This window comes from Oncorhynchus keta, chromosome 30 (assembly GCF_023373465.1).
Source record: "Oncorhynchus keta strain PuntledgeMale-10-30-2019 chromosome 30, Oket_V2, whole genome shotgun sequence".
Taxonomy (NCBI): Eukaryota; Metazoa; Chordata; class Actinopteri; order Salmoniformes; family Salmonidae; genus Oncorhynchus; species Oncorhynchus keta.
The window spans coordinates 52891905-52918994 of NC_068450.1; the positions used below are offsets into that span (position 1 = coordinate 52891905).

At 42.7% G+C, this 27090-nt stretch overlaps 1 protein-coding gene across 1 annotated transcript; it reads right to left on the reverse strand.

The window, feature by feature from the left end:
* Positions 1 to 1248: 1248 nt before the first annotated feature.
* Positions 1249 to 26140, reverse strand: LOC118363703 (SH3 domain-binding protein 4-A). The gene is made up of 5 exons (XM_035744848.2): positions 25985 to 26140; positions 16656 to 16874; positions 14116 to 16523; positions 2934 to 3122; positions 1249 to 2648 (listed from the first exon to the last, which is right to left on the reverse strand). Exons 2-5 carry the CDS (start codon positions 16777 to 16779, stop codon positions 2424 to 2426), a joined length of 2946 nt encoding a protein of 981 aa, XP_035600741.2. The 5' UTR covers positions 16780 to 16874; positions 25985 to 26140; the 3' UTR covers positions 1249 to 2423.
* Between the last annotated feature and the right edge of the window lie 950 nt (positions 26141 to 27090).

Consider the following 27090-nt stretch of genomic DNA (forward strand, 5'->3'; position numbering starts at 1 on the left):
AACCTTCCCAAGTTTTCCCATGTCACCACTCCACTGGCTTCCAGTCGAAGCTGCATCCACTACAAGACCGTGGTGCTTGCCTACTGAGCAGCATGGGGAACTGCCCTTCCTTCAGGCTCTGGTCAAAACTTATATCCCATCTTGGCTCTCCAACCCCTCAGCCCAGTCAAAGTTCTTCCATGTCCTGGCACCCCAATGGTGGAACCAGCTTCCCCCTGGTGCTAGGACACCAGAGTCCCCGTCCATCTTCCGAAAACGTCTGAAACCCTACATTTAAAAATAAAAAGGATTCTTCGGCTGTTTCCATTGGGGAACCCTTTGAAGAACCCTTCTGGTTCCAAATAGAACCGTTTATTGTTCCACGTATAACCCTTCCCCAATGGAAACAGCGGAAGAATCATTTTTATTTTTAAGTGTAGGGTTTCAGACGTTCAGACCCAAAATAATTCTACCTGGAACCAAACAGGGGTCTCTAATGGGGACGGGCCAAGAACCCTTATTGAACCCTTTTTCTGTTTCACCCCCAAAAAAAAAATGTTTGCACTTGTCTTACTAGCACTGTCTTTGCTCATAACTTCCTTATTGACGAAGAATTTACTTACTACGACTGATATGTGGTCGTCTCACCTTGCTGTCTGAAGATGAATGCACCAACTGTAAGTTGCTCTGGATAAGAGCGTCTGCAACCCAATCTCACTTTTTGACGGCATAATTTGACGTTTGACTGCAGCCTCACAATTAGACCTTGGCGCAAGTTGGACGAACGTCAAGACTGGAAATTAGTTTGTGAGATCCTGTTGCATACAGTATTTAATCCATCCATATATTACTGTGATTTGTTGTTCATTATAATATCTTTGTTTTCATTAATTCCAGAATTGTTTTAGCTGAATTCATTAATCAGTTACCTCATTAAAAGTCCATATTTTTATGGAAATGCAACAAAAAAAATGGATTCCTATCGCAAGTCTACAATTAATTGTGTTATTTATCTACAGTATGAGATTGATCTCATGAATCAGCCTGATGCAAATGCTTAGGAATGCTTTAAATTAGCAAACAAGCCAACTGGCCACTAGCCCAAGAGTCCAATACCTCCTCCACAGAAAACACTAGGCTAGTAGCCTAGGCTACTCTTTCACTGTGCTCCTTTGTGTAGGGCCATACTGAGACAAATTATGTTTAATAATGTCTGTGAATGTAGAATCACGGGAACACAAATTCCGACCATGAAAGCTGCACACTGCCTGACAGAGGCACTTTAGAATTGTCAGCCATTTTATTGAGTTAATATGAACCAACAGGTAAAGACAACAACTAATAGAGGCATCGAAGTGCAGAACTTGTCAGTCGGTACCGTCACAGACCAGTGTGACCATTTAACTATGCACATAATACTATTAACATTTAATCTGCATTCACAAAACATACCAAACCATTTATACCATCACATCTAATTGAATTCCTCAAAATAATTGTTCATTCCGTTACTGCCGGTTAAAACAAATGAAATAAAGAGACCATATCGTGAGGTAATTCTGCATTTAAATTTTCAGAAAACAAAGAGGAAAGATCCTTGTTGGATACATGATGTAATTATTCTTCAGATTTTTGTGGCACGCATCTTGTCCTAAAGTGAACATAGAGGAAACTAACCAAAGGGGGTTTATTCTGAAATGATGATACTTTTTTGTAGAACAATAAACTGATCTAGGCTAGCACCTAACTGTTTTGGCAAGCAAAAAGTACAAAGAGCAGTCAAAAACAGATTTTCAGCACAGAAACACATAAGGGGGATAGAAATAGAAATCAGAAGTGATTGCGTATAATGCACTTCATAAATCAAGTTTTTGTATATTTTTCATTTGAAATATATATATATATATATATTTAGTGAAAAGAAGACATAAAAATGAGTGCTTATGTCACTTTCTGTAGAAAAAAATGTGTAGCAAAAGACAATACAGACTAAAAACCACCCTTTAGAAATGTATTGAAACATCAACCATTATGAAATCACATCAATATTGTGGCTTAATAATAATCTACTGTAAATTCCAATGAGAGTGTTTAACCCGCCAGAGAAATGGACCTACAGTAACATGTGCTCTGTGTGAAGTGGTGGTTACTGGTTACAAACCATTGTAGTCCTGTGCAAGAGGATGGGAGCAGGGTCAAGAGTTGAAAGTTCCTGGTATAACAGCGATGGTCAAGGTGTGATTGCTGATTGGTCATCCTGAGGGCTGGAGGAGACCAGTAGTAGTCCTGCAGGATCCATAGTGCCAAGCTCCAGAGACTCAGTGTGCATCCTAAATGGCACACTATTCACAATATATCGCACTACTTTTGACCAGGTTCTTGCAAAAACTAGTGCACTACTATGTAGGGAATAGGATGCCATTTCAGATGTAGATGGGTACAGATCAAATGGCATAGTCCCCCTGTCCTACAGGGCTGAAGGCAGAGCTGCGTAACGTATCTAGGCTGTTGACCAGAATGAGTGTTCCGGTGAGGTGCTTCCAGCGCTTGGTTATGGGATTCTTCATTCGGTCCAGGCCCAGGTGCAGCTCCTGGATCACGTCCCGGTAGCTGTCCCCGATTTGGGCCGCCCAGGTCAGCAGGAAGTCGTAGGCTGGCTTCCACATTGACTGTCAACATAGAATCAATCAATCAATCGACTGTTATAGAACAACCGATCAATCAATCCAAAGTACTCATAAAACCCTTCAAGATCAACAGAGGGGACAGAGAATCATTCCAAATGCTTCTAAGGTCAAGTCTGACTGGCTAATATAAAAGAACATTGCACACAAGAAACTGATAGCAGGGTTAGCATTTTCTCACATCCATTTTATTACAGGTCTGAGGCAGCCAACACCAGTCAAACCCAGTAAACCTTACAGTATCTAGATGTAATGGGCTGATAATCTCACCTCATTGTCCACCAGGCCGTTCTTGTCCCTGTGCGGAGCATCGTATTGCTCCATCTGCTGCTTGTTCACCCGGGCCAGCTTCTCCGCCAGCTCCCTCCAGCGCGGAGCCACCTCCACGGCCGTGGTCAGCAGGACAAAGTCCATGATCAGCCTGGCCACCAGGCCTTGGCAGTCCATCTTCAACAGGGCCTAGAAGAAAGGCCACATAAAGACAACTTGATTTACTAATTCAAGCTTTTTATTCCTCCTGGGGCATAGGTCGTTGACGGAAGACGACATTTAGCTATGAGACAACAGTTCAACAACACACCCCAAGGATCAGCAATGACACAGCATTGTGTCACATAGTGTTCGCCATTAAAGGGGTGTGAAGACATGACTCTCCAGACATGGTGAAAGGAGTGGGGCGGAACAGCATTAGGGGGCCAGGGTATTGTCTTGATACAATACATTTGCATCTCTAACTACGGCTACACTATCCCTCCCTATTCTTTAACAAAGCCTGCTGTGAAGTCTGAGGATGAATTATAGCATTCAGAAGAGCCTCTCTGGGTCTTACCACACAGACACACATATGTGTTGAATGACAATAAAACCAGGAGGCCAGGGAAAATACACTAGTAATCCACTCCTCTCTCTACCAGAAACACCACAGACGAACAGGGGATGAAAGAAAGGGAGACTGCAAATCAAGCCTATCAGGATCCCATGAGGAGGTGGGCTGCCATACAGCATGTCTACACTGTGTAGGCTACAACCCATGAGGGCTATATAATATCAAAGGAAAATGGAAAGTACAACCCAATAAAAACAATATGTTTTATGTACAGGAACTCATGTTTAGAAGTCAGAGCCAACCAGTTAAGCCTGCCAATAAGAGACTGCATATGTTTCACCACTATATCTTACAAAACAGTTCATACATAAACTTTTTTTCCCACTTCAAAGTCCCTTTGGAGAGTTTGCCTGCAACTTGACAGGATCTGCTGAGGCAGGCATACTATCTATATTTTGCACAGTACTGTATCTAAATAGAAGAGCCAGCATGTGTTTGCTTCGCAGAAAGAGAATGAGGCATGTGGAGCTCATACCACTCAAATCCATATGTTGGTCTGTCAAACTGGGAGCTGAGTGACCTCTGCATCCCAAATGGCACCCTATTCCCTATATCGGTGTTTCTCCAGTACCCCCAACAGCGTATATTTATGTTGTAGCCCCGGACTCATTTAGGGCTTGAATCAGGTGTGCTTGTCCAGGGTTACAAAAACAACGAGTTATGTTGGGGTACTCGAGGCCTCGAGTTGGGAAACACTGCCCTATATAGTCCCCTATGGGCCGTGGTCAAAAGTAGGGCACTAAATAGGGAATAGGGTGCTTACCGGGACACACACACTGTCTTCAAAGAATTTCAGTGCTACTCCAGTCACCTTGGCCACCTGGCCCGACTCTGAACACCACTGTTTTAATGAGCTGGCCTCTGTCCTGGGCTGACTGCTGTATCAGGACTCACATTTCTGTCAAAGTTACTCGAACAGGACTGCAGCATAACTTCCACCATCACCACCATCTGTCTGGTTACTGGGCCGGCTTCTACCGCCGTCTGCCAACAATGCCAACTGAGTCAACTGTGAGTGACACAATGGAGTGGCTCAGTTCAGTCACAGACCTAATGCTGTGTCATTCACAACATCTGGCACCGGTCTGACAGGGCCAAGGAGTCAACATGGTAGCGTAGTTACTAGTGTGAGTCCCAAATGGCTCCCTATACCATATATCATGGGTATTCAACTCTTACCCTACGAGGTTCAGAGCCTACTGGTTTTCTGTTCTATCTGATAATGAATTGGACACCTGGTGTCCCAGATCTAAATCAGTTCCTGATTAGAGGTGAATTTTTTTTTTAATGGTGTGGAACTGGCTTTGAGGTCCAGAGTTGAGTTTTAGGGCCCTATATAGTGCACTACTTTTGACCAAACCCCTATGATGGAGTGCCATTTGGAGTGCAACTCTAGTTACCATGTCACAGTTATGACATTTAGCCTTCATCCAGAAGGAAGATTAGTTAAATCACTGTCTCTTAAAACCTCTTAACTCAACATCTATCCTCTTAATCCTTCAATCACTTCCTGTCATGAAAACCTCAAAACCAAATGACATGTCATTTTCCCATACAGTGCTGAGGAGTTGGGTCAGGTATTCCATGGCAGCAGATAAACAACGCTTAAATGCTGCTTAAGTTATATCCCATAACATGAGCAAACCAAAAACTTTGTGATAATGTACTATGGTTCATGCAGAACTCTTTCATGAAACCAATAGCTAATAATGTCATATTCCATTATCTTTATCTTCAGAGAGGAACTGTATAAAAAGGAATCCAGCTCTTTTGAATGGCCTCCTGCACAAGTGCAATGGCGTGCAATGGATCCTTATAAAACCTTCCAATTCCAAAAGGCCTCATGCCATTCACGTTTACTTCTCGTTTCAACTCTTAATCTAAACCTATGATAAAACTACGTAACTCGCTGAAATTTTCTGAAGTGTATCCTGTGTGTGTGTGTGTGTGTGTGTACATGCCTGCGCACAGGCACACTCAGACAGTGTCCCATCCAATCAGAGAATGGCACCTGAATGCCAGTGGTAGGCAGGCTGATGAAAATGAGGAAGCTTTAGGGACATCTTTCAAAAATGTGGGTGTGGAGGCTTACTCCTTCTCTGACTTGATCCACATGTCCACTGGGGGAAAGCCCTGACAGACATGACTGACAGCTCAAATTTACCATGTGCCTCAGAGCTCTGAGGCAGTTATCTCTCTAAGCGTCATTCCAAATGAGCCTGTCTGGCTCTTCTCCCTGCATTTAAAAGGCAGGGAAAGGAGCGTATACATACATACATACACACACACACACACACACACAGGCAAGCGCCAAATGCATACACACACACACACACACAGTGTCCCTGAGACTAACAGCAGGGGAGGGGAGAGAGGAGAGGGAAGAACAAAGTAACAAGGACTCAGTAACAACAAGCTCATTAAAGTCAACCAGGGACTTTATATGTGAGGAAAAAGTTTCTACATCAGCAGTCTATAAACCTCTCTCTAGTTTGAAATGGGGAAAGTAGGCCCAACGGTGACTTTCAGTCATTATATTTAATGGTGTGTACAGTACATAGGATGATGGCAGTGGTGACTAAAATCATTGCCGTATCTATTTGTCAAAAGTGTCTGTACAAAGTCAGTGTCTTACTACACACACAATTTATTAAAAGTATTTATTGTTTAATTTTGTATTTATTTATGACATTTTTCATGTTTTAAAGATTGACTACATTTCATATTGAAAGATGATTTTACATTTTTAAATTAAAATGGTCAAAAATAAATAAAAATAGCTTCTTAGCAAAGAGCAATTTATCAAGCAAGAATTTTGCTTGGACTGAAATACCTGGGTCTTAATATGACACCCTGTGTAAATAAAGGTTCAAATAAGAAATTAGAGGTGGACCGATTTAATTGGAATGGCTGATTAATTAGGGCCGATTTCAAGTTTTCATAACAATCGGAAATCGGTAATTTTGGACGCCGATTTTGCCCCAAAAATTACACCTTTTTATTTAATCTTTATTTAACTAGACAAGTCAGTTAAGAAGACATTCTTATTTTCAATGACGGCCTAGGAACGGTGGGTTAAATGCCTTATTCAGGGGCAGAACGACAGATTTTTACCTTGTCAGCTCAGGGATTCAATCTTGCAACCTTATGGTCAACTAGTCCAACGCTCTAACCACCTGCCTCACGAGGAGCCCGCCTGTTACGCGAATGCAGTAAGAAGCCAAGGTAAGATGCTAGCTAGCATTAAACTTAATCAATCATAATCACTAGTTATAACTACATATGGTTGATGATATTACTAGTTTTGTAACGGCATTCTTCGTTTGTCGAAAGAGAGTCGGACCGAAATGCAGCGTGGTTGTTACTCATGTTCTTTAATGAATGACTCGCGATACATGAAATAACTTATACAAATACAAAACAACAAACGGAACGTGAAAACCTAATTACAGCCTATCTGGTGAACACTACACAGAGACAGGAACAATCACCCACGAAATACACAGTGAAACCCCGGCTACCTAAATACGGTTCCCCATCAGAGACAACAAGAATCACCTGACTCTGATTGAGAACCGCCTCAGGCAGCCAAGCCTATACTAGACACACCCCTAATCAACCACAATCCCAATGCCTACAAAAACCCCAATACGACAATACAATAAACCCATGTCACACCCTGGCCTGAACAAATAATTAAAGAAAACACAAAATACTAAGACCAAGGCGTGACAAGTTTATCTTGCGTGACCTGCGTTGCATATAATCGATGCAGTGCGCATTCGCGAAAAAGGACTGTCGTTGCTCCAACGTGTACCTAACCATAAACACCAATGCCTTTCTTAAAATCAATACACAGAAGTATATTTTTTTATTTAATTTAGCTAAAAGAAACCCAGGTTAGCAGGCAATATTAACCAGATGAAATTCTGTCACTTCTCTTGCGTTCATTGCACGCAGAGTCAGGGTATATGCAACAGTTTGGGCCGCCTGGCTCATTGCAAACTAATTTGCCAGAATTTTACGTAATTATGACAACATTGAAGGTTGTACAATGTAACAGGAATATTTATACTGATGGATGCCACCCGTTAGATAAAACACGGAACGGTTCCGTATTTCACTGAAAGAATAAACGTCTTGTTTTCGAGATGATAGTTTCTGGATTCGACCATATTAATGACCTAAGGCTCATATTTCTGTGTGTTATTATATTATAATTAAGTCTATGATTTGATAGAGCAGTCTGACTGAGTGATGGTAGTTATCAGCAGGCTCATAAGCATTAATTCAAACAGCACTTTCGTGCATTTTGCCAGCAGCTCTGCTGTTTATGACTTCAAGCCTATCAACTCCCGAGATTAGGCTGGTGTAACGATGTGATGTGAAATGGCTAGTTAGTTAGCTGGGTGTGCGGTAATAGCGTTTCAAACGTCACTCGCTCTGAGACTTGGAGTAGTTGTTCCCCTTGCTCTGCATGGGTAACGCTGCTTTGAGGGTGGCTGTTGTCTTGTGTTCCTGGTTGGAGCCCAGGTAGGAGCGAGGAGAGGTACGGAAGCTATACTGTTACACTGGCAATACTAAAGTGCCTATAAGAACATCCAATAGTCAAAGTATATGAAATACAAATGGTATAGAGAGAAATAGTCCTATAATTCCTATAATAACTACAATCTAAAACTTCTTACCTGGGAATATTGAAGACTCATGTTAAAAGGAACCACCAGCTTTCATATGTTCTCATGTTCTGAGCAAGGAACTTAAACGTTAGCTTTCTTACATGGCACATATTGCACTTTTACTTTCTTCTCCAACACTTTGTTTTTGCATTATTTAAACCAAATTGAACATGTTTCATTATTTATTTGAAGCTAAATTGATTTTCATGTATTATATTAAGTTAAAATGAGTATTTATTCACTATTGTTGTAATTGTCATTATTACAAATACATTTAAAAAATCGACCGACGAATCGGCATAGACTTTTTTGTCCTCCAATAATCGGTATCGACCTCTAAAGAAATAAAGAATCTGCAGGTGTCTCTCTCGGTCTTTCTGGTTGGCCGTTGGGAACAATTTCAGTGTCGAGCAGTGGGATGGCATTTCAATTGTCTGCTACCTGAGCAACACCATCCATCACTTTGAGAATTCTTAGTGGGTGTCAGTTTGCGTTGGTCTCCCCCCTGGCCTGCTATCTCGCCTGACCAATGTCTCCTTTCCTCTCCTCACATTTCAACTGACGACACCTGTCAGACCATGCTAGCGACTCAGAAAAAAGGGGAAGGCAGGGTGTTAAAGCCCATAGAGCACAGCATTGTGTAGGCTAGACAGAGCTATGCCTGTGGTGGTCACACTTGTGAATTAACGTTTTGTGAGGAATTTGAATCATAGGCCACTTAGCTTGAAGTGCTAATCTCGGTTATCTTTTATTTAGCGACTTTTATATAATAATCAGCTACACTGTATATACCAAACTATGTGGACGCCCCTTAATATTTGTGAATTCAGCTATTTCAGCCACACCCGTTGCTGACGGGTGTATAAAATCGAGCACACAGCCATACAATCTCCATACACACACATTGTCAGTAGAATGGCCCGTACTGAAGAGCTCAGTGACTTTCAATGTGGCCCCGTCATAGGATGTCACTTTTCCAATAAGTCAGTTTGTCAAATTTCTGCCCTGCTGGAGCTTTCCACGTTGGCTGTAGGTGCTATTGTGAAGTGGATACGTTTACAAGCAACAACGGCTCAGCTGCAAAGAGGTAGGCCACACAAGCTCACAGAACGGGACCTCAGAGTCCTGAAGCGTACAGTGCGTAAAAATCATCTGTCCTCGGTTAAAACACTCACTACCAAGTTCCAAACTGCCTCTGGAAGCAACGTCAGCACAAGAGCTGTTCATCGGGAGCTTCATGAAATGGGTTTCCTGGGCGAGCAGCCGCACACAGCCTAAGATCACCAGTGGTGTAAAGCTCGCCACCATGCTTCACTATTTGGCAGTCCAACGGGCAAATCTGGGTTTGGCGGATGCCAGGAGAACACTACCTGCCCGAGTGCATAGTGCCAACTGTAAAGTTTGGTGGAGGAAGAATAATGCTCTGGGGCTGTTTTTCATGGTTCAGGCTAGGCCATTTAGTTCAATTGAAGGGAAATCATAAAGCCACAGCATACAATGACATTCTAGATGATTGTGTGCTTCCAACTTTGGCAACAGTTTGGGGAAGCCCATTTCCTTTTTCAGCCTGACAATGCCCTTGTGCTCAAAGCGAAGTCCACATAAATGGTTTGTTGAGATCAGTGTGGAAGAACTTCACTGGCCTGCACAGAGCCCTGACCTCCTTCCCATCAAACACCTTTGGGATGAATTGGAACGTTGACTGCGAGCCAGGCCTAATCGCCCAACATCAGTGCCCGACCTCAATAATGTTCTTGTGGCTAAATGGAAACAAGTCCCCGCAGTTATTTTCCAACTAGAGGTCAACTGATTGTGATTTTTCAACTCCGATAACGATTTATTGGAGGACAAAAAAAGTCGATACCGATTTAATCGGACAATTTTTTAAAAATGTATTTGTAATAATGACAATTACAACAATACTGAATGAACACTTATTTTAACTTAATATAATACACCAATAAAATCAATTTAGCCTAAAATAAATAATGAAACATGTTCAATTTGGTTTAAATAATCAGTGTTGGAGAAGAAAGTAAAAGTGCAATATGTGCAATGCAAGAAAGCTAACGTTTAAGTTCCTTGCTCAGAACATGAGAACATATGAAAGCTGGTGGTTCCTTTTTAACATGAGTTTTCAATATTCCCAGGTAAGATGCTTTAGGTTGTAGTTATTATAGGAATTATAGGACTATTTCCCTCTATACCATTTGCATTTCACATACCTTTGGATGTTCTTACAGGCACTTTAGTATTGCCAGTGTAACAGTATAGCTTCCGTACCTCTCCTCGCTCCTACCTGGGCTCCAACCAGGAACACAACGACAACAGCCACCCTCAAAGCAGCATTACCCATGCAGAGCAAGGGGAACAACTACTCTAAGTCTGAGTGACGTTTGAAACGCTATTAGCGCGCACCCTGCTAACTAGCTAGCCATTTCACATCACATCGTTACACCAGCCTCATCTCGGGAGTTGATAGGCTTGAAGTCATAAACCGCAGCGCTGCTGGCAAAACGCACTAAAGTGCTGTTTGAATGAATGCTTGAATGAATGCTTACCATCGCTCAGTCAGACTGCTCTATCAAATCATAGACTTAATTATAATATAATAACACACAGAAATACGAGCCTTACGTCATTAATATGGTCAAATCCGGAAACCATTATCTCGAAAACAAGACGTTTATTCTTTCAGTGAAATACCAAACCGTTTTGTATTTTATCTAACGGGTGGCATCCATCACTATAAATATTCCTGTTACATTGCACAACCTTCAATGTTATGTCATAATTACGTAAAATTCTGGGAAATTAGTTCGCAATGAGCCAGGCTGCACAAACTGTTACATATACCCTGACTCTGCATGCAATGAACGCAAGAGAAATGAGACAATTTCACCTGGATAATATTGCCTGCTAACCTGGATTTCCTTTAGCTAAATATGCAGGTTTAAAAATATATACTTCTGTGTATTGATTTTAAGAAAGGCATTGGTGTTTATGGTTAGGTACACGTTGGAGCAACGACAGTCCTTTTTCGCGAATGCGCACTGCATCGATTATATACAACGCAGGACACGCTCGATAAACTAGTAATATCATCAACCATATGTAGTTATAACTAGTGATTATGATTGATTAGGTTTAATGCTAGCTAGCAACTTAGCGTGGCTTCTTACTGCATTCGCGTAACAGGCGGGCTCCTCGTGAGGTAAGTCGTTAGAGCGTTGGACTAGTTAACCTTAAGGTTGCAAGATTGAATCCCTGAGCTGACAAGGTAAAAATCTGTCATTCTGCCCCTGAACAAGACAGTTAACCCACTGTTCCTAGGCCGTCATTGAAAATAAGAATGTGTTCTTAACTGACTTTGTCTAGTTAAATATAGATTAAATAAAGGTGTAATAAAAAAAAAATTACATCGGCAAAATCGGCGTCCAAAATGACCGATTTCCGATTGTTATGAAAACTTGAAATCGGCCCTAATTAATCGTCCATTCCGATTAATCGGTCGACATCTCGTTCCAACATCAGGTGGAAAGCCTTCCCAGAAGAGTGGAGGCTGTTATAGCAGCAAAGGAGGGGGCCTACTCTATATTAATGCCCATGATTTTGGAATGAGATGTTTGACGAGCAGATGTCCACATACTTTTGGTCATGTATTGTATTTTTTGTTTGTGTTAATTCAGATAAACATATGACCTAACCATGGTTATGTTCTGTCTAACAATGCCTACTACCTGAGCTTTAAAGCTTCTTAGTTGAGTTTTTGCACAAAGTTTTTGATTAACAGTTTTAGTCCAGATAATTTATTAATACTGTGTGAGATTAAGGTCACTAAAAGGGCAAATTACTAAATTTGAGGAAAGGCTACAGAACAACAGAAAGACCACAAAACTCTCACCATAGACTCTCACCATAGACTCTCACCATAGACTCTCACTATAATGACATAAAGTGCTGCAATATTGTCACACCTTTATACAACCATCTCCCCACACAAACCTTTATACAACCATCTCCCCACACAAACCTTTATACAACCATCTCCCACCACACAAACCTTTATACAACCATCTCCCACCACACAAACCTTTATACAACCATCTCCCACCACACAAACCTTTATACAACCATCTCCCACCACACAAACCTTTATACAACCATCTCCCACCACACAAACCTTTATACAACCATCTCCCACCACACAAACCTTTATACAACCATCTCCCCCACACAAACCTATATACAGATCCCATATCTTAACTTGAGCCAGTTTCGCACCGCAGATAAATAATCTTGTAGCAACAGGAAATGTGAATTGTTATGTGGAATATAATTAATGGAAAAAATGCAGAGCAATTGGTAATTTTTTTTTGGTTTAGGGCAAATCAAGGAAATTACTAGCTTTTTAAAACCTTGAATACATTACTTCTTGCTGTGCGGGAAAATTCCTGCAACAACCGGAGGATCAACGTAAGACGCAGCATATTATGTAGACTGCAGCGCAGCAATATCAATGGTCCTCAAGATCCTGCTCGAATGTACCAGTATGGACCAACAGTTGTGTCACTGATGTTTATATCTGATGTTTCTTGGCCTGATCAGGATCGGCAACAACACTCTCTGTCTCTACTGTGGCTTGCAGGCTATCAAGACTGGCTGGAATCAAAAGATAAGACATGGATCTATTTCAGGCACTGCCTCCAGGACACCATTAGCATAGTTGCCAACAGCCAGGTGCCTCCAGGTTTCAGGGATCCAGCTCATTCAACTTCCTCTTCCACTGAAAACCAGATGTGGGAACTCCACTCAGGTGTTTTCTTTTATGCCTGCTATGTTAGGTTACTCCCAGGCTAGGGGGCACAGTAAACGGATCTGTGTGTCACCATAAATAGTGTGTGTGTGTGAGGGGTAGTATGAGGGCTTTGGGCATGGATCATTGTTATCAGAGACCAATCTATCCTCATTCCTTTGTCTACTGTATGTACAGTAGCCAGCAGTGGCAATATTTGCACAAACCTAAAGCCTATCATCAGCTTATCATGTCTGTTGGCAGAAAAAGATGTTTGCTTTTTTGTATTCTAGCCTGCCTTTGATCAAAATACCATTGTTGGCATAAACAACTGTTATATTTCATACCAAAATAAACTGATATATGCTAGCTCTGACTGATAAGAGGCTTGCATAAGCAAGCATTGTGAAAAGGACATCAACCTCACTTTCCCAGACAGATCCAATTTCTCCACAGATCCAAAATTCAAACAACTGTTGCCTGTTTGTAACTGTTGCAATGCGGGGTATAGTTACATTACCAAGCACTTCTGTCTAAAACTTGGAAAGGGTGACTGGAGAGGAAGTGGGAGGCATGTTGAGTCAACACTTTTGGTCACAACAGCAACCCTGCCTGCTTTGAGGAGAATCTCTCAGGATATTGTCGTCTCTGTTTGTGTCTCAGTCTCGGGAGTTGCACTGAAGGAGGTGATGTAGCTGTGTTTTTGTGCATTGTAAGTCACAGCACACTTATTCTCCCAACAAGTAGGCCTACTCCTAAGGCACATGTGACTGAATAACCTGAGTACAGTAAAATATCAGCCCCCCCCCCCATCTCACAGTACATCACAGCCCATTGCCTCCATTGCCTCCACACCATGTCAACATCTGCTGCTGATGGAAAATAGGGAATAAACATAGAAGCGCTACCCATTTCCAGAGAAAGTGGAATTTCCTATTTCTTTACCTTTTTGATATGGTTTCTGTATTGAACCATACATTTGAATAGCTTCTACAGCCTAAGAGGTACAACGTGCATGACGAGCGGTTTCCAAACACACATACACACGCATCAGAGAGAGAGAGACAAACACACACACACACACAAACGTACTGTCATGAGTTCCTTCTGGAAGGTCTTTCTCTCCTTGATGTCCATGTTAGTGCAGTCCTCCTTGAGCTTCTCCAGAACCGAGGCAACCTTCTCAGGCTCGTTGTCCAGTTCAGTCCGACAGAAACAAGACAAAGGTAAGTTTCCATATCCCAGTGCGTCTGCAAAGGTCTTCCAGTTCCCTATATTCTCCATGAGTACTGTCCTCACAGAGGCGTAGATGTATGTGAGAAATTTGCAAGGCTTCAGAATCTGCTCCACTAGCATGGTTGTTGTGAGGTCCGGACCACAGAAATAAATAGGCTTGACTTTCCCCAAAACCAGAACGTTTTTCGCGTGAACAAGACCGGTCTTTCCCTGATAATATCCAATATACCACTCTTTGGTCCACAGTTGTCCTCGTAGTTTGATTTTCTCCTCGCTCAGCAAGGCGATCACATCTCCCTTCTTGTATTCCAACAGGTATGTGCTCTTGTTTTGCCTGATCACAGATTTGAGCAACTTGCCAAACTTCAGGTTGGTGATGCAGCGCTCCTGAAACTGTGGATATTTGGCAGTGATGGCCAGAGGTGACAGAAGAATCTTACCCACCACCTCTTTCTTCTTCAGGAACCGCCTGTGGCCAGTGTTCCGCGCTCCACTCTTCGGAGGCGGTTGTGGTGTTTGGACGCAGAACTGAGCCAGGATACAATCCAGGCCGTCTTTGACCTGGACCTGCAAGGTGAAGTCTGATATGTCCTCAGGGTTGTTGGATGTGATCATGTAAATGAGTCGGCTAACCTTCCCCAGTTTGACCTGGAAGGCCCGAATCATCCTGGTTTGCTCATTAGCCTTAATCATATAGTTAGACATGTTGGAGTATAGGCCAACCTGAAGGTCCTGGGGCCTACCCAGGACAAACTGATGCTTCCCCCACAGCGTGAGCGCCACTGGCGGGGAGGAGTGGGCCTGCTTCCCCACCTCACTCACCAGTAGGGTATTAGGGGCACAGTCATGCCCAAATAGGGCCACGACTGTCTTAAACGAAGGGTGGATGTGCTTGGGCCCATAGACACCCAGGGTGACTTTCTTCAACACATTGTCCCATACAGTTGTATTAAGGTTGACGTGCTGGGCCTGCACCACTACAACCACGTACATACACGGCTCCAAGTTATCCAACTGGACTTGTACTGTGTCCTTGTATAGGTAAGCATGTGGGATGATTATATAGGGTCCCTCCTTGCAGTCACTCCGGACGCAGAGCACCTCGGCTACCTGACCGCTGTCTTTCTTCACCGTCACGGACACGGTCATCTCCAGAGTGATGAAGGACTTGGTCTCCATGTTGGACATTTTGATTTCCACCACTGGGCTGACTGTGGAGCAGTGGTCATTGTTCAGCTCCAGTGGAGGGTCCAGTAGGGCCTTCATGGAGATCTGCTGGGTGTCTCCAGGAACCACGTGTCCTTCAGGGACATGGATGCTGATCTGGGTTTCTGGGAGCTGAACGGCCCCTCCACAACTGTCTAGTTTACAGACAATGTTGGTCTCCACCGGCTGAGTCTGTCCCCAACCAGGGCTCTGCCCCAGAGAGTCCAGATCATGGCAAGATCTGGCCAGCTTCCGATGGTTTAGCCACGCAGTCCTGAAGTCCTCCCTGCTCTGAAACTGCTCTGGCGAGGGAGCCTTGAGGCCGGTGAAGAACCCGGAAGAAGGCAAGGGGGGGTTGGATTGTGTCTGTAGAATGGACAACTCCGATAAACTGTATGATCGCTTGCTCCTGAAGAATGGGTTATCCCTTCGCAGTGTCTGTAAAACCTGTAAGTCCTGGTTGGGGCTGGTGGCTGACATCATGTCAAATATGTTGCAGCTACTGAAGCCATTGATCATGGTGGTCCTGGAGGTAGAGTTAGGTCCCGAAGGGGAGACTGGGGAGGCCAGGGAGTCAAAGACTAACAGGTCCGTGGACCTTCCCCTCTCATTACAGTTCTGGTCCAGAGAACCATGTAGATGACCACTGTTGATGAAGGGGTTGGTGGAGGACGTATGGAGGGAGAAGGGATTGCTGTTAAAATAAGGCGAATAAGGAGTGGTCTTAACGGACACCCCTGTCCACTCCCCTAGGAGATCCAACTCCTTAGCCCCTTCCTCTGTACACTCCCCTAGATTGTCTATCATGCCACTATCACTGAGCGATGAGTTCCTACAGTTGATGGGCTGGACGTATGCTGAGGGGATGTAGCCCATCTCTGTGTTGTTGTGGGCATACCACCACTCTCCACCCGACGTGTCCATCACATAAAGCCGGTCACCTTTGGAAAACTTTAAAGTGGTAAAGCTAGACGGGCAGTAATCCTTGATGGCGACTACTTCATGAGCAGTTACAAAGGAAGCTGAATTGTCCAGCCGTAAGGCACTGGAAGAAGGCACTGCATGAAAAGAAAAGGAAGATCAGAAATTCACATAAACATCCTCAATTCATCCTCAATTTGCATTCAAATCAATATATATTTAAAGGGATGAATAACTGTCTGGTACATTAGTCAGTATTGAATCCTCACCTTTGACATCTGTGAGGCTAGCCTCAGAGAGCCCTTCATTGAGATCAATGAGCGTGCCCTCCGATTTGCAGCGAGGGAGAACATGGTTACTGTTGGTCACTCTGATGATCCGGTGGGCCGCCATTTTGGTGCGAATTGCCCGAGTTGCAGTCGCACTACTACTCTTCCATTTCTCCAATTATGATATTCAGTCTTTGGCAGCTCTCCATTGTATCTAGACTAAAGGAAACAAAAATGAGAACATCTTCATTAGCTGTGATTGAGCCATTCCTGTAAGAGCCATAAATGATTGAATCATCACAATGTACAACATGGTTTGATTCAGTAGGAAGTGGGGACAGTCTTGGCTAGGGACAAAAATGAATAGATTCCAGCAGATGCAAAATACTATCCTGTGAAGAGAATAAACATTTTGAGCAGTGCACCCCGCCATGGGACAGTTTAACATCTTATGACACTCATATCCCACTGGGCACACACTGGTTGAGTCAACATGATTTCAAAGTAATTTCAATGAAATTACATTGACCTAATATGGAATAGACGTTGAATTGACGTCTGTGCCCAGTCGGTCTTCTGCTATCTTAACACCTTTCCAATTACTTTACAGTCATAGGTGTCCTCAATATGCCTGCACTTGCTAATTCTGTGTTCTGTATCTCAGTGTGCAGTTGTAGATGATAATTGCATATTTTCCATCTCATTCTGTTGCTTTGCAAAGCAATAAAGCCTCAGGGAGGGACAGTGAATCACTTGGGGTATAGACATACAGGAAATCATGGGACATTCTCTTCTTAAACCCTCTCATATGTACAATGTTCAGTAAAAAATGTAAGCGCAGACTAGATAGGTCAGATAGGTTTCTTCCTTGACATAGCTATTGTCTTGACAATAATTTGGATGTGACTTAGTGTAATTTGACTTTATATCACATGTAACATTTCAAATATATGCAATGTGTATAGAGCAAGCAAATATTGCAGTACCATGTGCCATGTCACACAGCTTCCCGTATTTACAACAAACTAGCTCAAAGACCTCTCTCGTGATTTCACATTTAGCCAATCCATAATTCAAAACACACTGTCAGTTGAGCTCAGGGCGAGAGCACTTTCATATGAGTGAGACCATATTCTTGATTCCAGCATTTTCTCTCGCACAGGAAGCAGGAGGGGTAGCGTGCTACACTACACCTCATTGCAGTGAACCTTACAGCCCTGGCCTAAAAGCTAAAAGGTTTAGTTCAGAGACACTAAAGTCCCCAGAGATGTCAGGGAGAGATTTCACTCCCACTCTCAATCCATGAGGAAAATATGTGGCTCAATGTAACCTGTTTGTTTCTCCTCCCCCTTGCCAGGGAGCTAGCTAAGCTCGGGGGACAGTGACAGTCCATGGATGTGAGGATCAATAAAGCTCGACTGACAAAAAACAGACTGTCATCCACTTTGATGCAACACCCGGGTCAGATTGCTAGTCGATGTTCTGCACCAAGATAAATAGCAGACACTGGCTGTGAGATCCTTTCTGAGATGAATCCACAGATACCACAGCCAGACATGATGAATTGGAACCAGAAGCCACTTGTCACTGAGTCTCTGTAGATGCTTTCCATAGTGCACTGGAAAGTTTTACATCTTTATTTCAATCTTATTTCAATGTTCGTAAGATCGAGATCTCTCGAGATGCTTTCAATCTTCAATTCAGTTCATGGCTGTGCAGCATTATCCAAACTTTCCCCTCCGAGCTAACTACGTTGTCAAAAGTAAGGCTGTTAATCACAATCCAAAATGCAATCAAATATCATTTATTTATGAGACACACAGAGTTCTCCCGTCAATACATTCTGAAATGCCTCATTTCCATCAATACATTTTGAAGGTCCTCATCTAATCTAGCCGACAAAGTGGGAAGGGGGTATATTGTTTCAGCAAACCGTTCCGTAAACACACGCGAGGGAGCAGAGACTTTAACACACTTTAATTAAATCCACAGCAGCGTTCTCTAATCCCTGACCGACTTGCTACTTTAATTAGCATTTTCTCAAAGATTCTCTGTCCCCCATTTTTATAGCAATAACATTAAGCATATGCCTACAACTTTGGCTCCTAGAAATATTTGTGGTCATTATAGGAATTATTAGAAGCCTGTCAAAAAGACAGTCTATGTAAAAGCAACCAGGCCTTCTCAATAACAGTTACAGTACACACAATTTCAAATGATGTGTAACAACTGTTTACAACTCATCTATAAACAAACATGAATGGTTTCTAAACTATTTATAACCTCTTTTAGCATTTTGTAAGTATGTATACCTTCACCTTAATGATTCATGCCAATGTCATTATTCTGTCCTGCTTCACTGACAAGCTAATTACTTTGTCAAAAACAAGGCTGTTAATCACTATACAAAACAAAAAGTAATATATTATCAGAATTATTTACGAGACTCTTAGACGTGAATGATAAGTCTGTAGGTTCCTTTAATTTGAGACCACAGAAAGCTTATTGTTGAAGTAAATCAGAATTGGGTTTAGTTCTGTATACTGCAGTAAAACAGTAAGGACTTATACTTCATTCACCATTAGACCTTAGTCAGCATAGACCTCCTATTCTAATGTTAAAACCAACAGTACTATGTTATTGATATCCACCCCGAGACTTTGGTGTAGAGAAGTTATCTGCACATGAAGACATGGGTATGGTAGTCAACCGCTGAATAATTTGCATTCATTAGCATTAGTTCATTAATTAATTTTCTCCCTGGAAACAACTAATAAGAAAACTATAGGAGTCTGATATTGAAGTCATGCCTTAGGCGAGGGAAGGATAAAGGAGCTCTTTAAGAAAGCAGCCTTCCAGGAAGCTCAAACACCGATTATTAAATGTATTTGTGACACAACATCATAATTAACTAAAGTTGTTTCTCAGCTAATGGAACTATCTGACAACTAATGGGCTTCAGACTGTTTCACTTGGTGGGTGGGTGTGTGTGAGAGAGAGTGAGCAAGAAATAGAGAGAGTGAGCAAGAGAGCAGGAGCAAGAGAGCGAGAGAATGAGCAAGAAAGAGAGAAAGAGATGAGAATGAGCAAGAGAACGAGAATGAGCAAGAGAGCGAGAATGAGCAAGAGGGCGAGAGAGAGAGAGAATGAGCAAGAGAATGAGAGCCAGCAAGAGAAAGAAAGAATGAGCAAGAGAGCGAGAGAATGAGCAAGAGAGCGAGAACAAGAGAGCGAGTGAATTAGCAAGAAAGAGAGGGAGAGACTGAGCAAGAGAGACAGAATGAGCAAGAGAGCGAGCGAGAGAGAGAGAGAACGAGCAAGAGAGCAATCAAGCGTGTGAGCAAGAGAGAGCAAAACAGCGAGAGAATGAGCAAGAGTGAGCAAGAGAGCGAGAGAATGAGAACGAGCAACAGAGCGAGAGAATGAGAACGAGCAAGAGAGAGCAAAAGAACGAGCAACAGAGCGAGAGAACGAGCAACAGAGCGAGACAGCGAGAGAATGAGCAAGAAAGAGAGTGGGGCAAGAGAGAACAAGCAAGAGATAGCAAGAGAACGAGAAAGAGAGAGCGAGCGAGAGAATGAGCAAGAGAGAGCGAGAAACCGAGCAAGAGAATGAGCAAGAGAGAGCGAGAGAATGAGCAAGAGAGAGCGAGAGAATTAGCAAGAGAGAATGAGCAAGAGCGAGAGAATGAGCAAGAGAGCAAGAAAGAGCATGCAAGAGAACGAGCAAGAGAGTGAGAGTGAGCAAGAAAGCAAGAGAGAGAGAGAGAATGAGCAAGAGAGAGAGAGAGAATGAGCAAGAGAGTGAGAATGAGCGAGAGTGAGAGCGAGAGAGAGTGAGAGAACGAGCAAGAGAGCGATCAAGCGTGAGAGCAAGAGAGAGCAAAACAGCGAGAGAATGAGAAAGAGAGTGAGCAAGAGAGCGAGAGAATGAGAACGAGCAAGAGAGCGAGAGAATGAGAACGAGCGAGAGAATGAGAATGAGAACGAGCAACAGAGCGAGAGAATGAGAACGAGCAACAGAGCGAGAGAATGAGAACGAGCAACAGAGCGAGAGAATGAGAACGAGCAACCGAGCGAGAGAACGAGCAACAGAGCGAGACAGCGAGAGAATGAGCAAGAGAGCGAGAGAATGAGCGAGAGAATGAGCAAGAGAGAGCGAGAGAATGAGCAAGAGAGAGAGTGGGCAAGAGAGAACAAGCAAGAGAACGAGAAAGAGAGAGTGAGCGAGAGAATGAGCAAGAGAGAGCGAGAGAATGAGCGAGAGAATGAGCAAGAGAGCATGCAAGAGAACGAGCAAGAGAGCGAGAGAGTGAGCAAGAAAGCAAGAGAGTGAGCAAGAAAGCAAGAGAGAGGGAGAATGAGCAAGAGAGAGAGAATGAGTGAGAATGAGCGAGAGTGAGAGCGAGAGAATGAGCAAGAAAATTAGCTCTAGAAAGAGCGAGAGAATGAGCAAGAGAGCAAGAGAGAGCGAGAGAATGAGCAAGAGAGCGAGAGAATGAGCAAGAGAGGGCGGGCGAGAGTGAGAGAATGAGCAAGAGAGCGAGCAAGAGAGAGAATGATCAAGAGAGCGAGAAAGAGCAAGAGAATGAGCAAGAATGAGAGCGAGAGGACGGGCAAGAGAGAGCAAAAGAACGAGCAAGAAAGCAAGAGAGCGAGAGAATGAGCAAGAGAGTGAGAGAACAAGCGAGAGAGAACGAACAAGAGTGAGAGAAAGCGAGAGAACGAGCAAGAGAATGAGCTCAAGAGAGAGCTAGAGCGAGAGAATGAGCAAGAGAGCAGCAAGAGAACGAGCAAGAGCGAGAGAATGAGCAAGAGAGCAAGCAAGAGAGCGAGAAACCGAGCAAGAGAGTGAGAGAACGAGCAAGAGTGAGAGATTGAGCAAGAGAATGAGCAAGAGAGCGAGAGAATGAGCAAGAGAGCAAGAGAATGAGCAAGAGAGCAAGCAAGAGCGCGAGAAACCGAGCAAGAGAGCGAGAGAACGAGCAAGAGTGAGAGATTGAGCAAGAGAATGAGCTCAAGAGAGCAAGAGAGCAAGAGAATGAGCAAGAGAGCAAGAGAATGAGCAAGAGAGAAAGAGAATGAGCAAGAGAACGAGAGAATGAGCAAGAGAGCAAGCAAGAGAACGAGCAAGAAACCAAGAGAACGCGAAAGAGAGCAAGAATGAGCAAGAGAACGAGAAAAAGCAAGCAAGAGGACGAGCATGAGAGCAAGAGGACGAGTATGAGCGCAAGAGAACAAGCAAGAGAACGAGCAAGAGAGTGAAAGAGAGCGAGCGAGAGAATGAGCAAGAGAGAGAGAATGAGCAAGGGAGCGAGAGCAAGAGTGAGAAAAAGCAAGCAAGATAACGAGCAAGAGAGCGAGAGGACGAGCATGAGAGCGAGCAAGAAAGAGCAAAAGAACGAGCGAGAAAACGAGGTGACAAGAAAGAGTGAGAGAGAGTGAGAGAACGAGCAAGAGTGAGAGAACGAGCAAGAGAGTAAGAGAGCGAGAGAACGAGCAAGAGAGCGAGAGAACAAGCAAGAGAGCGAGAAAGAGAAAGCAAGAGAGTGAGAGCAAGAGAGCGAGCAAAAGAACGAGAAAGCGAGAGCGAGAGAATGAGCAAGAGAGCTAGGTAACGAGCAAGAGAGCGAGAGAACGAGCAAGAGAGCGAGAGAACGAGCAAGAGAGCGAGAGAACGAGCAAGAGAGCGAGAGAACGAGCAAGAGAGCGAGAGAACGAGCAAGAGAGCGAGAGAAAGAGAGCAAGAGAATGAGCAAGAGAAAGAGCTAGAGAGCGAGAGAATGAGCAAGAGAGCGAGAGAATGAGCGAGAGAGCGCGCAAGGGAACGAGCAAGAGAGCGAGAGAATGAGAAAGAGAGCAAGAAACTGAGAACGAGTAAGAGAGCGAGAGAACGAGCAAGAGAGCGAGAGAACGAGCAAGAGAGCGAGAGAGAACGAGCAAGAGAGAGAGAGGGCGAGCAAGAGAGAGAGAGGGCGAGCAAGAGAGAGAGAGAGGGCGAGCAAGAGAGAGAGAGAGCGAGCAAGAGAGAGAGAGGGCGAGCAAGAGAGTGCGAGAGGGGGAGAAAACGAGCAAGAGGGGGAGAGAGAGCAAGAGAGAGTGTAGCATATGTGTGTGCATCATTATACTGTACTGAACCAGACAAACTAGCAGAGAAGGGAGACGAGCTTCCAAGGAAACTCCAATGAGACAGTAATAGGTAATAGTAATGAATGAATAGCTGTTTGTGCCCCTCCCAAACCTCTCCCTCAATTATATTTTACTCTGTGTACCAAACATTGAAAATCATGTAGATGTTTATTTAGAGGTTATTGTGCTGTAGCCTGGTAAATAATAATTAGTGACGGGGGAAAAATCTATGCAGTTACATATTGGGCTATTATATATATCGTATGGTATTGTTTGGACAATATTGCAATATTATTTTTGCACTAGTTGGCTGTACCTGTCCTGCACCAAAAAATATTTCATTCATAGCTTGTCCTCCATCTTCTTTTTAAACAGGAAGACCATTTGTTTTCAGCACTTATATTGCCATGACAGTTCAAAACTCTCTTGTCCCTCTGCAACAGACATATGTTTGGAACATCGAATCGCAATACAATCATAGTATCAAATCACAATACATATAGAATCGCAATACATATCTTGTCAGCACCAAAGTATTCTGTTAATATCATATTGTGAGGTCCCAAGCCTCTCCCAGCTCTAATAATACAAATGTATATTGGTCTTGTTTCACACATGTACAAGTGTGTATTATACACATGTGACATTTTATTTTTGCATATCTCAACTCCCCCTGAGAGTGGGTCAGCCATTATCAACAGCCCCTGAAACAATTAGGATTAAGTGCGTTACTCAAGGGGAACATCAACAGATTTTTCACCTTTGGCATTCAAATCAGCTACCTTTCGGTTACCAGCCAAACGCTCTAACCGCTAGGCTACCTGTAGCCTTTAATGGGAAGGCTGGATTGAGGGTATTGAGGACTTTGACACTGTTTGCTCTTTACAGCTCTGAGAAGGCAGGAGAAAAAGTGAAGAGGAAGATAATTTGAATGTTGAAATCACCTATATTGGGAGGTCAAACTCCCTACCGGCTGTTCCAATTTATATATTTTTACGCGCTAGGATATTTTGTCATACCATGTCCCTGAGAGTAGCAAAACGAGTTGCATTATTTTCCAGAGAACGCTAAAAATGTGTTCATGTGTGGATACAAGTGGATTCAACATCCACTGAAATAGCTAGCAAGTTTACAAGATAGCTATAGTAGTTGTTTGGGTAACCAAACAGATAGACTTGCTAGAAAAACGATATTAAGCTTTTTCTCTCTTATGACTTCTGAAACCAAAACCCTCGTATTCCTCTTTCTCGCCGCATTAATTAAGAAGATGAGGAAGAGAAGAAAACGGGAAGGAAGAGATGCAGTGAAGAAGAGAAGAAGAGAGGAGGACAAGACGAGAGGAAATGCTTCTCTGATGGGAAACAGACCAACAACAGGCAGGTCTCCGGTCTCCTACAGCAGAGTACCTCTCAGCTCACATTCCTGCTGTAACTTAGAATCCCCCAAACCCTCTGGTTTAAATCATCTCAAGCAGGAAATGGAACGGTGTCTGATGTCACACAGCGAGACGGCAGAGCTAAGCTGCATACTGTAGCATTCAACTGCCTTTAATAAGGTCACGAGAGTCGAGAAAGGTGCCGTTACTATGTTATTGTGATCATTTATTGTTGCACCCGTCGCAGGTTTATCAACAAGGATTTTGAATCGCTTTGATATAATGGGGTGCAAGGTATTTCATTTTGTGTAATAATAACTATGCTTGGGAAGGACCGGCATATGACAGTCTGATACATTCATTTGAATCAAAGGCCCACAATGTTGAGTGACAACAGTAAAGGGTAAGCGTGACGGGCATGTCAAATGTGAGTGAGCGCTGCATGTTCTCCCAACACCTCCTGAACCTTTGGCTTGAATCCCGAATGGCACCCTATTCCCGATGACGTGCACAGTCAAAAGTAGTGCACTGTATAGGGTGTTATTTGGGATGCATCCCTTGTGAATAAGGTCATCTGATAAGCCTAAAATCCTCTCACTTCCCAGGCAGGCAGCTACCCACGTTCCCGTCTCAGTCCCAAGCTCTGATCCACTTCTAATGCAGTCTGGGAGGAAGGCAACAAGGGCCTCCCAAGAACAACAACAATGCTGTTCTGCTGCCACACACAAAACACACACACACACACTATGAATATGTAATTACCAAAATAATACTGAAGACAAATGGCCTGGCTTCAAAACCATTTTCTGTCAAACAAATCAAAAACGGTATTAAAAGACTCCAATTAGCGTAGCCTTTTCCTGCAGTCAAATGACCAGTGGCCATGGGTGAAATGTTGTAAATATTTTTCATAATTTCATAATTAATAAACTTTTATTTTATTTTAAACAGCTGGAAATCGAGCATGTTTGTGTCAAACGGTTTTGTTATGTTTCAGTCTTCTGTGGTGTATATAAAGTGTAATATTGGGAGTCAAAATCAAAATTCAATACATTTCAACTCTATATCTGACATGGTACAGGTGTCTTCTTTTTTTAAGCCCATAACCATGTGTGTGAGGTGTATACATTTGTTTCAAAGTAGATTTGTTTAAGACTACCAACCCTGATTTAGCCCACTGCAGTAAAGGGTTAATGAATGTTATAAGATGGAATATCTCATCATTCATTACTTTCTATTTCTCCTTGAAATGAATGAGTGTTATTTAGGAGCATATCCCTTCATTATTACAACAAACATGATATATGTTCTGCTAATAAAGAATGGAGGAAGAGGAGAACATGTAACAAGAGAAATATGAGTAATGATGATCGTGATGATGGTTTCTATAGTTCTATATTTATATACTATGTTATAGTAGTAATATTATATAGGTGATGTTAATTGCGATGATGATGCTGATGAAAATTAATGATTTGGCAACACTCTCCACATTGTTTCACAGCATGAGCTCTTGTGGTAGGAGGCAACACATGGTCAACGGTGAGGTATGAGGTGTCAGTTATGACTATTTGCGATATTCAAACAGCCGTTTCATAAAATACTATTCAGCAGTATGGTAAATACTTCTAAATTAATTTCACATGAATACAACCATTTGCACATTATGTAATGGATACGATAAGTAAGACATGACTTCAGAAAGTACCGGAAACCCAATACGATGACTTGTGTGCTTCATCAATTAATGGGTTATCATACATAGGCCTACTGTATCTTGGCATCTCGTTTAACGAAACGTAAAATAGTTCAGAAGCTTGACATACCTTACAAGGGCTTGTGAACACCTAATCAAAATGTTGAAAACCTAACCAAAATGTTGACCACGTCCCAAAACGTATCCGAAACTTCGGGAACTGGCTTCGGACGTTGCTCTTTTACAGCTCCCTTTACAAGAGTGATCGCTCTGTAAAGTGCTCTGCTCAAATTGGGGCTTGGAGATTGCCGACGTCATCAAGGGGGTGGACACTGGAAACGGAGGCTAAACGAATTAATCAACATTTAATCGTATAGTCTCTGAATCTGTAATGATGCTGATTGGAGCTATAAATAAGTTACTATTTAATAGTATGCTCAATGTCATTATTGATCCTAATATCGTTATTGTTGTGTAATTATTTTTTGTGTAACAACTTTATAATAACTCATTGTTCCTACGAGGCTACATGAGAGAGAGAGACAGACAGATAGACAGAGAAACAGAGAGAAAGACTAATATAATTCTCTTTGGAATCTTGTGTGGTTTTGGTGGTTGATAATCCCTATTGATTTCAGTGTTGTATACCTTTGAGCCAGTAGTTCTGAAGGTAGTGCTCACGAGTAAAAAGCAGAAAATTGCCTACTACGTCACATAAAGTGCAGAAAGTATCAGTTTCAGAAAGTATTCATACACCTTGGCTTATTCCACATGTTGTTGTGTTGCAGCTTGAATTTAAAATGGATTAAATTACAATACCAAAAAATGTCAAATAGAAAACATGTTTTTATTTACATAAGTATTCACACCCCTGAGTCAATACATGTAAGAACCACCTTTGGCAGCGATTAAGTCTTTAAGAGCTTTGAACACCTGGATTGTACAATATTTTCACACTATTTCAAATTTATTTTTAAAAATTACTATTTCACTGCTAGACAGCCATTTTCAAGTCTTCGCATAGATTTTCAAGTCGATTTAAGTCAAAACTGTAACTAGGCCACTCAGAAACATTCAACGCTGTCTTGGTAAGCAACCCCAGTAGATATTGGGCCTTGAGTTTTGTCCTGCTTGTCCTGCTGAAAGGTGAATTTGTCTCCCAGTGTCTGTTGGAAAGCAGACTGAATAAGGTTTTCCTCTAGGATTTTGCCTGTTCTTAGCTCTATTTATTGTATT